Consider the following 13,411-nt stretch of genomic DNA (forward strand, 5'->3'; position numbering starts at 1 on the left):
GTTTCAAAAGGACACTTTTATTCTAGTACACTTATGATATCACATATGACAGATGTTCCCAAACTCTGCCATTACAGTACAGGTTTTAAGGATATACATGCTTTAGCACAGGTGACCTAATTAGCATCTCAGTCAATTTGATTTAACCTTGTGGGCTCAAGCATGGATATCCTCAAACCTGGACTGTAGTGGCGAGTTTGGGGAACCTCTGACATATAGCGTTTTTAATTTGTTGTATGTGTGTGTGTGTGTATATAATATATATACATATATTAGACACAGCCCCAAGGATTCTCAACCCTTAGAACCAAGAGTGTTAGGGACAGTGATGTCACAAATTGCTTTGTGATGTCAACAGGCTGCTGGCTCAGTGACTTATCAACATAATTTCCCTCTTTGTATCTTCACCATTTCCAGTGGTAAGGTGCTTTTCTTGTGCTTAGCGAGCTTGTGTTTATTATATAATATATAACATGAGAACAAAAAAGAGAAAGCGACCAAAGAAGAACAGGTGCGCTGCAGAGGAGCTAGAGGCTCCTAGCGGGAGCAATAAGGAGGATGTACGCGAGGTGAGAGACCTTCCCAATATCCTAGAGGAAGAAGGCACTCAGGTGAGCGAGGAGAACCGGGCAGCTGAGACGGCCTCAAAGACTCTCCAAAAGAAGAGCAAAAAGAGTCAGACTAGATCTAAGAAGCCGTCAGATGAGGCCCCAAATAAGAGGAGGAAGGTGGATAAGACCAGCAGTAACAGATCGGCCATTAAGAGGCCCCTAGACAAGATGGAGGACAGCAGGAGGAATAAAAAAAAGAAAAAGGAGCCAGAAGATCCAGGTGAGGGACCCAGCGCGCCCATCAGTACAGCCATGGCTGTGTCACACCGGAGGGGCAATAAGCAGTCTCACACAACTGAGGGCAATGGCGGTAAAAAGAAATTTAAGACAACAGCAGGTAAATTATTTTTATAAAAAAATATGAAATGTATTGTAAATTTTATTACAGAAGTAAGTGAGGTGTCAGGTACAGTAGTACTGATGTCAGGGCTGTTGAGGGAGGAGACAGGGCCGGGTACTGGTGGAGGTGTTGCTACGACCCCTTCAGCCAGGATTTGTCCCCATCAGCCAGGGGCAGATCGTCCCCCCCCCCCCCCCGTAACTCTTGCAGAGAGAGAGAGGAGACAGCAGCTCATCAGCAGCAGCCTGCTCATTCTCCCTGCCCAATGTGCAATTGACATGAGTAATGAGAACCCCTCCTCTCAACACCACTAATTTCTGTGTGTAAGAACCAAGAACAAGAGCACAAGTCAGTCGTAACTCCAACCCTATATATATGCGCTGCTCGGGGAGGCGCAAGTTATCTTACACTACTGGACTTGCTCATAGAAATTCAGGACCTCATTCAGAGTCGGTCGTTGCAGCCGCATGGTCGTACGCCACCGACGTTCGCTAAACTGCACATATGTAAAGTTCGCAATGCGCGTGCGCAAACTAGCTGCTACAATCAGAAATTTCTCTCTCCTTGAACACAGCCAGGTCGGTAGTTTGAGTGACAGAATGAGGCGTTTATGGGTGGCAACAGGGGAAGGTGCTTGAAAACGGGGGAGTGGAGATCCGAACGCAGGCGTGCCTAATTATGTGAATGGCGTTTTATGGGAGTGCATAATTAACAAAGTAGTGTCATGGCACACGTGACATGGGTGGTTTGTACACTGACCTGATCGTAGTGCTTAAGAGAGGGTATGGTCAACCTTAAGCTCTACGACCAGTGCCGATGGTTACCGATGGTCTCGATTAATCCTTATATGGCCGGAGATGACGTGTAATGCGTACGAGAAGGGTGCATATTATTTGTCTTACGGCCGCATCCTCCCCTTGGTCGGCCAGCTAACGATCCGATCTTAAGGACGCAACTTGCGAGTGCATCATTTGCATATCCGGCCCCTTTTCCCTTACGACCGTGCAGCCACAACGACCGACTCTGAATGAGGTCCTCAGTACCGCTTCACCAAGCACAAGGGGCGCTAAGTGTTTGTTACATGCAGCTCGCAATACTGGCACCGTGTGATACATTGTATGTGACATGATTGTATTTATCTCCTGTGCAGTAACTCAGGCCCCATGTACACAACACAAAGATTTATTATTTTACAGGTAAATCATTATGATCTAGCAGCAAACTGGTGCATTTCTCTGCTAAACCTTCTCTTTCCCTAACTGGGCCTGATTCAGAGTTGTACTCAAACCCAATGGTGAGGGGAGTACACATGTGCAGAACGGGTCCTGCCTCATTGCACGCAGTGCCTCCTAATCCACAGCCTGGTTGACAGGTTGCGGCCATTTGGGAGCGGGGAGGGGTGGTGCAGCAGTGGATTCTCGGACGCAGCAGTGTATTTACACACTGCAGCTGCATCCAAAGACACTGATGCTGCTGTGTGTACTGCGTCCATCTCTGGCTCAGGCGTAATGAGCTCTATTAGATAGCCCCACTTTTCCTTCTCTCTCTATAAGCAGTATTATCACTATACTGTATACTTGTCATAGGTATAATATATTTACCCCTCTCTGACCTCTCGCCGCTCTTCACGTCTTTTCCCTATCACCCAGCTCTATGCAACCTCTTTATTATATAATAATTACTATTCTACAGCACCTGTCACTTTGTTGTTCTATTGTCCTATCCAATGTTGTAGTCAGGATTATTTACCCCTTATTAATCTGTTTCATCTCTGTCGCACCCCAAGAACATATGATAAAGCCAAATAATAATATACTGACTGAGTACTACAGAAAACCAGCATTAATACTGTACCTAATAGTTCATAACACATGACCCCAGTTGTATACTTCTCTCTTTCTGGGCAGGATATATCATGCATCGCATTTTGGATATCATACATTGCACCACTAGTCGCATACAGTAGTGCGGTATGTATGTACAACTGTGATTATAAATGTAAAGGACAGCTCTTCCAATAAGAGCCGGTGTGAGGACTTCCAGGTTTATGACCCAGGAGTCCTTCTGCGCATGCGTGTCTGTCGGCCAGCACAAGTTGTGGGGGACACTGGGAAAGATCCTATTGGATCCCTGTCGGGGAATTATGCGGTAAGAAGACAATAAGCTCCTATTAGGCTATGGAGTACAAGCTCCACAAAGTTTCACTTTTCTGAGCTTGGGGCATATGGGGAATGTGATCAAACCTCAGAAAACAGCAGTTGTTGGGTTTTGACCACATTTTGGGCTTGATGCATCCCGCCCTCTATGCTATAATTATCTGTAACATTTAAAAAGTTACATTAGCAGAAAAAAACCCAGAGCCATAACTAGACTTTTTGGTGCCCTGTGCCAGAAAAAGCATAGGTGTCCCCCGGCCCCTTCATTTTTCAAATTGGGACATAAGAAAGTGTACCCAAAAAAGGGTCATGGCCTCATGGGGATGGGCCAGGGAAGAGATAGGGGAAGCCAGGAGATGCTGAGGATAAAAGAAGAGGAAGCTACAAGTGAGAATTATAATAGACAGGGAAATTAACAGGCACAAGCAGCGCCCCCTGTCCTGCGGTGCCCTGTGCCATGGCACTGGTCACACTACCCTAGTTACAGCCCCGAAAAAAAACACAAAGTTAATTTCAATAAAAAAATGCTGATTTCTATTTATATCACAAGGAGGAAGTAAGAACCCCCCAGCCAGCTCCCCTGAGACATCGGCTGCCTCTCACCTGATGGAAAGTTTAACCTTCCATGGAAAGATCGGAGAGGGCAGTTTCGGGAAGGTAAGTGAGCAGTAGGGATTTTCCTGACTTCCCTGTAAACACTGCAGCAAACAGAACAGACCGTCTGATGACATAAGAACTTTACTTGCTGCATCATATTATTTATCAGCCATTATATACACAATGGGCGCTCTCCATTAAAAATACAATGGGGTCCATGTGAAAAGGCAACTCTGAAGGAAACAGCAGCGTATTCCTTGTTCTTCCTCCATATTTGCTTTGGCTGGATCAAGGTTTGTAGGGGCCCCAGGGCAGCTAACTTGTGGGGGCCCCTACCCATTAAATGATGAATAAAATATGTTGGTGATGTTATTAAAAAGTATAATGTGAAAATACTCACAGCACCACAAATGTGTTAAGTCCACTGTAGTGCCCCAGTTCCCATTATGCCACACAGAAACCTCAGTTCACATATGCCATAGTGCTCCCCCATGCTATCGCTATGTGTAGGGGGTCCCCAGTGTGGGGGAGTGGTCTCTTGCAGCGACAGGCAGCACTTCCTGATGTTAGTGTATGTGGGGTGCGGTGACTGACAGTCAGATTACAGATGGCATGGGGGGGTGGGGGGGCGCGTTCTCACCTTGTTCTGAAGAACGCTGTGGTCACTTTGTCTTGTCACCTTCTGTTTGTACAATGATCTCTGGGAGTGTTGGCTCTGCAGGCTCCACAGCTGAGGACACTGAGCCTGATTCAGGTTGGATTGCAATGCTACCTTCGCACGCAGCCGGCTGATGTTTGCATTCTACGCATGCGTATACGACGCAGTGCATGTGCGCGAACCAGGAGCTGCGATAGGGAAGCGATCACAGTTAGCACGCAGTCCCATCGCACATTGATTGACAGGAAGTGACCGTATGGGGGTGGTCGGTGGAAAGCAGGCATGCCTATGCATTTGAATGCCGTTAGGGGAGTGCATAATGAAGCCCCTGCAATAGCATACGCGAGGTCGAGATGGCGACAGGAAGTTTAGCAATCTGTGAGGTAGGGTCAGGTCAATCACAACTGTGCGTATGGGTTCGATGTTACCGATGTTTGCGCTGAATTGTGGATTTATGTAATGGGAAGTGAGCGGCTTAATACAGCGTTGGCATCTTGGTATAGTGTTGCAGTTGCCGTGTGATCGCATTCATTAGTATATTTTCGCAGAGACCGGATACGTGCAAACGCAGCCTTGCATTCCATGCTAAATCAGGCCCACTGTGCATTGCTTCTGTCCCTTAGTGCCAGTGATGTAACGTCGCCCCCGGCCTGCATTACATACTGCACTGCTCCCTGGGGTCCCAGTCCTCACTCTCTGTCTCATCCAGGTGTTGCTGGCTTCCCATACCATCACCAGACAGCGGCTGGCTGTGAAAATGGTACAAAAGAGGACATTAGTGAGCAGCTTTAGGAACTCCATGTTCATAGAGAAAGACATCCTGGAAATAACTGGGGAGAGCGCGTTCTTCACGCATGGATATGCCGCGCTCCAGACACCGGTAAGAGTCTCTGTCACAATGATGACTAACGTGTTATTACACCGAGTAACAGTTTTGCTTAATAAAAATAAAATATTTATTGTATCTCATCGGTTCATTATAACAGTTCTTGTTCTCAGACACTTGTATGTATCACCTTCCTCCTATAGGTCACAGCCAGACTATCCAATGCCATAGCTTGCTGGCTATGTTATTGCAAATATAGATTATGTAAATTAACTGAATAATGTGTATGAGAAACAAGGTAATAACACATAACACAACCGTTCTTGCTGTGGTAACGGTAACACTTTTGCTATCAGGTTACCGTTCCACCAGAGTACGCTGTGCCCCTCCCCCTTTACCTGTCAGCAGCAGCAGTCTGTGTCTCCCCAGCCCAGCACACCCTGATGTATGCTGGGCTGCGGAGGGACCAGGGAGGCTGACCAGCAGCAGCAGTCTTCTCTGGATCAGTGGAGGGAAGAGGAGCGATTACACTGACTGTACGCCCCCCTGGAGTCGCCTGGCTAAGGGTCACACGACTTTGCCCTGCGCCGCAAATATTATTTTTTTCTTTCCATTTTTTTTGTTAGGGTGTGTGGCCATGGTCGGCATAGCGGGGGGCGTGGTGCGGCATAGGAAAAGGAGTGGCTGGCACAGGATGCGGCATTGGAGTAAAGAAGTGATCACATCATCATTACCCGGCCCTTCGCTACACAATGCTGGAGATTACACATATTGCCGGCCCCTCCCCCCGGACCAACCTCAAGTAGATGCTGCAGATAGAGTGCAGTGGGGTTCAGGGGTGGCATCTGGCCCAGGTATCTCACCCACTTTTCCAGGTGGAGAGCTCCACCCAATTTTCCGGAGGCTGTCTGCCATTTTGGGATAGTAGGCAAGCATGGTGACATACCGCCCAACTGTCCCACATTCAGCGGTACAGTACCATTTTTCGGGGACTGTCCCGCAGTCCCACCCGCAGGCCGCAGTGTCCTGCGGTGGGGGGGAAGTTGGGGGGAAGCATACAGTGCTGCTCTGCGCATGCGCACAGCATCTATTCACAGTACGGGGGGGAAGCCCGGGGGCAGCCCAGCATCTCGGAGATACTGGGCATGCCCCTTAGTGATGCAAATGTTGGCGTACCATCCAGCCACACCCACTTTGGCACGTAGAAGACCCAATTCGCCTAGGACAAATGTTGGGAGGTATATGGGGAGTATTGTCTGCTGTGTGTCAGAGTAATGCCCATAATGTAACTGATGCCATGCTCTCTGTCTCTTACACAGGACCATGTCATTTTCATCATGGAGTACCTGAGTGGGGGAGACCTGACCCAATTCATAAATTGCAGAGCCCCTTTTGACATCAGTACTACAAGGTAAGAGTGACAATGGGTACATTCGGTGCTGAGGCCGGTGTCTGGCTGTGGTGTAAGATTAGCCCAAATTTCCATTGTTTCTACCACTAGGCTCCTTTCATTGTTGCCCCATAACCACTCCCCTATCTCCACATCTTGGTGCCCGTCCCCCATAGCATCCTATCAGTATAAAAGCAATATATGGAAATAATTCAGCCTATCTGGCCCAACGTTTATAATATGTAAATATCATTATTAATATGAGAGATAGTAACAGCACCTTTGTACATCTAATGCAGTAGAGCTCGGCCCATGCAGCCTAAAGCTGGGTACACACTTGCCAATGTGTACCAGGACGATATGTCGGCCGACCAGATGATATCTCATGCAACCCAGAAAGTCTGTACACACTATGCAATCCACACTAACTGTTATTCCGTTATGTGTCGTAACAATAGAGCGTTCAATGGATCTCATAGTGTGCACCCAGCATAACAAATCCAGGCCGGACCATTATAGGTTTCCATGGCGACAGGTCTGTGTATAATAAAGAGTCTCCAGGACTTAGGGCTCCAGTGTGTTACTTAGCCGTACAGGAAGCCTGTGTGACAATGTTACCCGTGACGATATCAGGGGGAATGTGCCATCTCATTATTATCAGTCATCTCACTTTCACAATATTTCTACTGATAATTATTTTCTTTCTTCCCCATCAGATTTATAGCAGCAGAACTTGTATGTGGGCTGCGCTTCCTGCACAAGAGGGGAATCATTCACAGGTAACGTATTATTTCTAATGATCACATATAGTAACCCCCTCATAGAGTTACAGTGTAGCTGTTATGTCCTTGTCATTCATTTCTGGGTATCATCATGATATTTGGGGTAAGACTGTTATGACAGCTCCACGCACCATCTTATCTCCCCCTTCATCCCACCCCATGGATAGTGACTGTATGCAGCTGTTCTCCGCAGCGACTGTCATCCTAGTGACCACATCTCATGTTACAGGTCCCTTCGTCGCACTGTGGGCGGGGTGCAGGACGCAGTGCATTTTGCATGCGATGCATCCCGCCACTCACTGCAAGCATATCATTATTTATTAATGCCGTATGCTTGAAAAAATCAAAGGACAGCTCTCCCGGTAAGGCCTGTCTTTTGCGATAGAAGAAACCCGGGTTTATTACCCTGAAGTCCTTCTGCGTATGCGTTGAGTGACGCACACGCCGCAGGGAGTGTAGGGAGGTATCCCTAGCAGGGGGAGTTCCGAATTCAAGCCCATAGGCTTCTATTGGACAAAGCCATCTAAACATGGCATTACCCACTACATCCAAGCCCCGGAATGTATGGAATTCCGGAGCTTGGTGCATACGCGGTGAGCTGCATTCTGCATTGCTGCATCCAGCACTGTGACACTCTAATGGTTTTTATTATGTCACTCTGGGGACCTTTCTCCACAACAATCCAAGTTCTACAGCTGGTAGTTCTCTGACAAACAGAACTTACACTCACTCTTCTCACAGGGACATGAAACCAGACAACATTCTCCTGGATGCAGCCGGCCATGTGAAGATTGCCGATTTTGGCCTGGCAGTGAAGAATATCCATGGCCATAAAATGATCAGCGAGTGTGTGGGGACCCCAGGTTACATGGCCCCAGAGGTAAGTAACACAGTCTTCCCCTACAGGCTTCTCATGTCATCATTTCCATATTTATCCCACCATATCCTGGTCCCAGTGATGTTACAAGGGGGGTGCAGGGGGGTGTGAGCCACACCCGGGTGTCACCGACCAAGGGGTGACACCAGAGGCGTCTTTAGAGAGGAGGGGGCCCATGTGCATCCCCCGTCAAAGGCCCCCTCCTCTCACTCCAGCGGCCGGCAACTAACTGACGTGGCTGGTCGGCCACCGTAGAATCAATAGACTCTGGGCACTAGTGTGTGCCTGGAGTCTATTTCGCATGCTCAGATCACCGAGGAAATGGTGCGGCCGCCATTTTTCTAACGATTTCCTCACAGCGTATGCGCAAAACACCAGAAAAATGGCTGCAGTTTTCGCAGCAGCGTGCACGTTAGGACCAGTATGTACAAATAACAGCCTAACTCGGTGCCTCCTGCCAGGATGCACAATGTACTAACTGTTTGTTTCTCCGTGTTGTCACAGATACTTTGTGATTTACCATATAACAGCATGGTGGACATCTTTTCATTTGGGGTCATTTTCTATCAGATGGCCACTGGGTCCTACCCATTTTATGCCGGTGAGGAGACCATTAAGATTGAGTATTCTGTTATGTATGATGCCCCAACGTATCCAAAGAACCTCGATCCAGAGATGCGGAACATCCTTCATAGAGTGAGTATAAACACGTGTATAACTGGGTCCGGAGAACATGGAGTCACAGAGGAAATAAGACCTAGATTATAACTAAGCACACACTAAATCAGGGGTGGGGAACCTTTTTGCTGCCGAGGGCCATTTTGATATATATAACATTATGCGCGGGTCACAATTGCCGGCGATTACAGCAACGAGGACCTGTAAGGGCAGTGGTGTGACTGTCTGAAGCGTCCTAAGGATGCTCCAGGTGGCACTGCTGCATAGATTATGGCTGCAGGGTGCCATTCTAGGCACACTGATAGCCAGATGAGGCTAGCAGAAAAAGCTACGAGGGGCAGACCAAATGATTCCACGGGCCTTATATGGCCCCCGGGCCTGAGGTTCCCCATCCCTGCACTAAATGCATAGGCTATAAGGGGTATAATTACTAAAGTGCAGGGTTTTAGAAGTGGAGATGTTGTCCATAGCCACCAATCAGAATTTAGCTATTATTTTCTATAGGGTGCTAGATAAATGTTAAGTAGGATCTGATTGGTTGCTGTGGGCAACATTTCCACTTCTAAAAACCCACACCTTAGTAAATATACCCCTAAGTGTCTACAGTCACAGCATTCCCATCTAGTTATAGCCATACCCCTCAAATGTAACTGCAGCAGCAAGGCAGCAATGTGTAATACCACTTTTCCACCAAAAACCCGTCTCCAACCTGAGACACTGAGCATGGCTCGCAGCCAGGTTTTACCCCTTTTACACTGGCAGCTGGACCTGGGTTATTTTCTGGGTCTAGCTGTTCACAACGGACTCGGCTCTTCCGTGACCCAGGTCTTCCAATGTTACAGTGGATGGTTGTAGATGATGTCAACTCCAAGCGTTACTGAAGCCAACCAATTCGCTGGTTTGAAGCATGCCCCTGGTCACCGTGACCTGGGTCACGCTGTTTACACTGCACCAAAACCCGGGTCCTTCAGTGACCAGGGTTGGATTCAGGGGTCACAAGACCTGGGTTATTCTTTCAAGGACCCTTTTACACTGAGCCGTGGCCCGGATACATCCGGCAAAAACCTGGGTTAATGTGCCAGTGGAGAAAGGGTATTCGATGGCCGGGTGAGAAGTTTGCTCTGAGAAGATTGTCCATTTACAGGGCAGCTATCATGAAGCTTCAGTTGGAATAGGCTTTGGATAATATTATTACATACCTTCTATTTGTCATTATTAGCTAGGCATAAAGTAAGGCATATAGGAGACCTGGCTGCATTGGTGTCGGATTAGCATTGGCAGGAAAAGGGTTTTATGTCACTGATCAGATCTTTAGTTATACATATTACTTCCCATATTGTGTCCTCTTTTGGAGGACTCACTTTCTGATAAATACTAGTAAAATACAATATAGAATAATGATACAGTCACGGCCATAACAGGGCAAGAATTTCCACTTTGCCAGCCCTGACCCCCAAACATGTTCTGTCATGACATCATGATGAGGGGGCAGGACAACTGGTACCAGGATAAAGCTAAATGCCGGGAATGTCCTAACTAAGGAAGATCCAGGCGGCTCGGTAGCAGCTCTACAGCTGCTGGGTGCTATTCCACAGACAATTAACGTCACAAATTTTATTTTACTAGAAGAATGTTTAATAAGTCTCCAGCAACTGTAGTTGAAAAACAAAGGTAAAGGATTTTATACATGTCGTCCTGAGAAGAAAGTGCCATAAGGAATAAGGATGAAATTGGTCTAATGGTGCTTGTCTGCCATTAACAGCCTATACGTTTCTGTTTATCTCTATGATAGCTCCTAAGCAAGTCCCCAAAGAAGAGACAGGTGATGTGCAGCAATCTGAGAGGTCATCCATTTTTCTGCCCAATCAACTGGGAGGAATTGGAGGCTGGAAGAACAACTCCCCCATTTATTTTGCAGCCTGTAAGTATACGAATAAGATGGGAGTTTATGCCATGTGTGCGCTATCATGCAGTCACATTATCCCATAGACTACTGGGTGCAGTGATGGATGATGATGAGGAGAGATAAGTGACTTGTAGGAAATTGTCACACAAAAGCGAATCTTCTGGTAGAATATTCTGTGTCACAGATTTGCGAAGTCCTGCTGATACAATGGCGTTCCTCACGTTATTGGTAAATTCAGATTAGATGAATACCTAGGAGCATATTTATCAATTATCGGTTATCGGCAAAAAGAGATTAACATTCCCTGCGATGTGTTATGAGCGAAGTGCATACACGGGGGGGGTGATTCAATGCATTGCGATGTTGAATAGCGCTGGAAGGGAGCTCCTGGAACTATTCAATACACAGCAATACTTAACTTTGTTGGGAAGCAGTTAAGTCGGAGAATGCCAGTTTCCACGACTTAACCTGGGTGTTTAGTCGAGAGAACCGTCATTCTCCGACTAAAGTGCCAGCCGCGAGGCTGTTAGCGCCGTGCTAAGCCGGAAAACAGCATTGCGGCTGGCACTTTAGTCGGATATCTCCTCGCACCCTCCTGGGGCTGTTCAGCATCGTGCTGAATTGAATCCCTGAGATGGGGTACAGCACCCGATATCATGCACAAGCTGCCGATTACATGGAAGCTTGTGCAGCAAAGGGGTCTATTCAGATCCCTCCAGCTTGTTACTTACCTCCAGCGGCTCCGGGCTGTCACAGGCTTCCTCCTCAGGTCCTCTTGTGCTCGTCTGCAGGGGGAAGTTTGTGCAGATACAGAACAGCAGTGGCCACAGGGGAGCCAGATCGCACACGGGGTGGGGGTGGAGAGGGGGCCGGCAGGATAAGAATCTAACGGCCACAGGGGTGGGAGGGGTGAGCCGCTGTGAGGGGATAGCCGGATCAGACACCGGCAAGGGGTGGAAGCGTGCAAGACCACTGTCTGAGCTCACCGTACCGCCTGGGATGGGCAGGGGGGGACATTCAGCAGTGAGGAAATCCTTACGGATACTTCAGCTGCCGGGGAAAAGTATCACTTTTCCGATTAGCTGACTTCACAGAAAGCGCAGCTTTTAGGAAGTGATACTTTAGTTAGGGAGGCATGAAATATACCTCCAAAATATTTTTTAAACTTTCATCAAGTTTAAAACATAGTTATCACTAGTGAAAAATATGTAATGATGGATAGGCCCCTTAGTCTGTTGTGGCCAAATGCAAATTGAGGAGAATATTTTATGGAATGTTTTTGAAAATTCCATTAAACTCTAACGATTGGGCATTTGCTCTTCCACCTCGCCCCTGCTGGCCAACATGAGGAATTGCAGAGCCGTGACAGGCTGCAAGCACACTAGTTTTTTCAATGATTCTTAGAGGACTTATATAACCTTTCTTAGTTAGTACTTCAATTGCAAAAAAACAGACAAAATTTTACTTTATTTGTTTATGCTACTTTCTACAAATTTACTGTAATTTTTTCCTTTCAAATATATTTATAATGTATAAAGGAAAACCAGCCCTACAATGTAATAACCCAAAAATCAGCCAGGTATCTCGTCAATTTGGTTACATATCTCTGTCACGTCATTTTCTTATTTTCTGTTAGCAGCTCTGTATTAATATATTGATGTATTATGTTATCATGCAGTATATAGGATACCATAACATAGAATAGCGGGAAGAGCTTGCACACTATCTAGTTATTATTCTCCGTTATGACACATACAGTGACAAATTGCCCAATTAGTTCGGCATTTACCTGTCTATTATGTGACCAATCTGATTCATCTTCTTCGTAGACCCCAGTTACAATCAGGGAAAATGTACCCCTGGATGAGCTGCTGTCACCACCAGAAGCACAGGAGCCACCAATGTCTATAAAGGAGAACCGCCTGTTCCGTGGGTTCTCATTTACAAGTGACAGGTGGAGGACAATGCAGACTTCATAATGCACTGCAGGTAACATCTCACCCAGTACATCACATCAGAGGACACCAGCTCCATCCTCATTCTGCTACCAACTATCTGCTGTGTCCTCCACATGTCATCAGTGTGTCATCTGCTGTGTACTCCACGTGTCATCAGTGTGTCATCTGCTGTGTCCTCCACATCATCAGTGTCATCTGCTGTGCCCTCCACATCATCAGTGTGTCATCTTCTGTGCCTTGCACATGTCATCAGTGTGTCATCTGCTGTGCCCTCCAGTGTGTCATCTGCTGTGCCCTCCACATGTCATCTACTATCATCTGCTGTGCCCTCCAGTGTGTCATCTGCTGTGTCCTCCACATCATCAGTGTGTCATCTGCTGTACCCTCCACCTGGCATCAGTGTGTCATCTGCTGTGCCCTCCACATCATCAGTGTGCCATCTGATGTACCCTCCACATCATCAGTGTGTCATCTGCTGTGCCCTCCACATCATCAGTGTGTCATCTGCTGTGCCCTCCACATCATCAGTGTGTCATCTGCTGTGCCTTCCACATCATCAGTGTGTCATTTCCTGTGCCCTCCACATGTCATCTGCTGTGCCCTCCACATCATCAGTGTATAATCTGCTGTGC

General features: G+C 47.2%; 1 protein-coding gene across 1 annotated transcript; it reads left to right on the forward strand.

Annotated features, from left to right (window-relative positions):
• Positions 1-473: 473 nt before the first annotated feature.
• LOC148538580 (protein kinase C delta type-like) lies at positions 474-12,800 on the forward strand. Its single transcript, XM_088453203.1, has 9 exons — positions 474-948; positions 3,658-3,764; positions 5,072-5,242; positions 6,508-6,599; positions 7,295-7,357; positions 8,102-8,240; positions 8,742-8,933; positions 10,708-10,836; positions 12,651-12,800. Exons 1-9 carry the CDS (start codon positions 474-476, stop codon positions 12,798-12,800), a joined length of 1,518 nt encoding a protein of 505 aa, XP_088309329.1.
• Positions 12,801-13,411: the final 611 nt, after the last annotated feature.

This window comes from Taudactylus pleione, unplaced genomic scaffold (genome assembly GCF_031769625.1).
Source record: "Taudactylus pleione unplaced genomic scaffold, aTauple2 ptg000039l, whole genome shotgun sequence".
Taxonomy (NCBI): domain Eukaryota; kingdom Metazoa; phylum Chordata; class Amphibia; order Anura; family Myobatrachidae; genus Taudactylus; species Taudactylus pleione.

What these genes read in the sequence shown, in the direction of transcription:
- LOC148538580 (XM_088453203.1), top strand. Translation starts at nt 474, where the DNA reads ATGAGAACAAAAAAGAGAAAGCGACCAAAGAAGAACAGGTGCGCTGCA. An exon ending in GAAATTTAAGACAACAGCAG is followed by an intron (nt 949 to 3,657) that starts GTAAATTATTTT and finishes TTATATCACAAG; the next exon opens with GAGGAAGTAAGAACCCCCCA. An exon ending in AAGAGGGGAATCATTCACAG is followed by an intron (nt 7,358 to 8,101) that starts GTAACGTATTAT and finishes CTCTTCTCACAG; the next exon opens with GGACATGAAACCAGACAACA.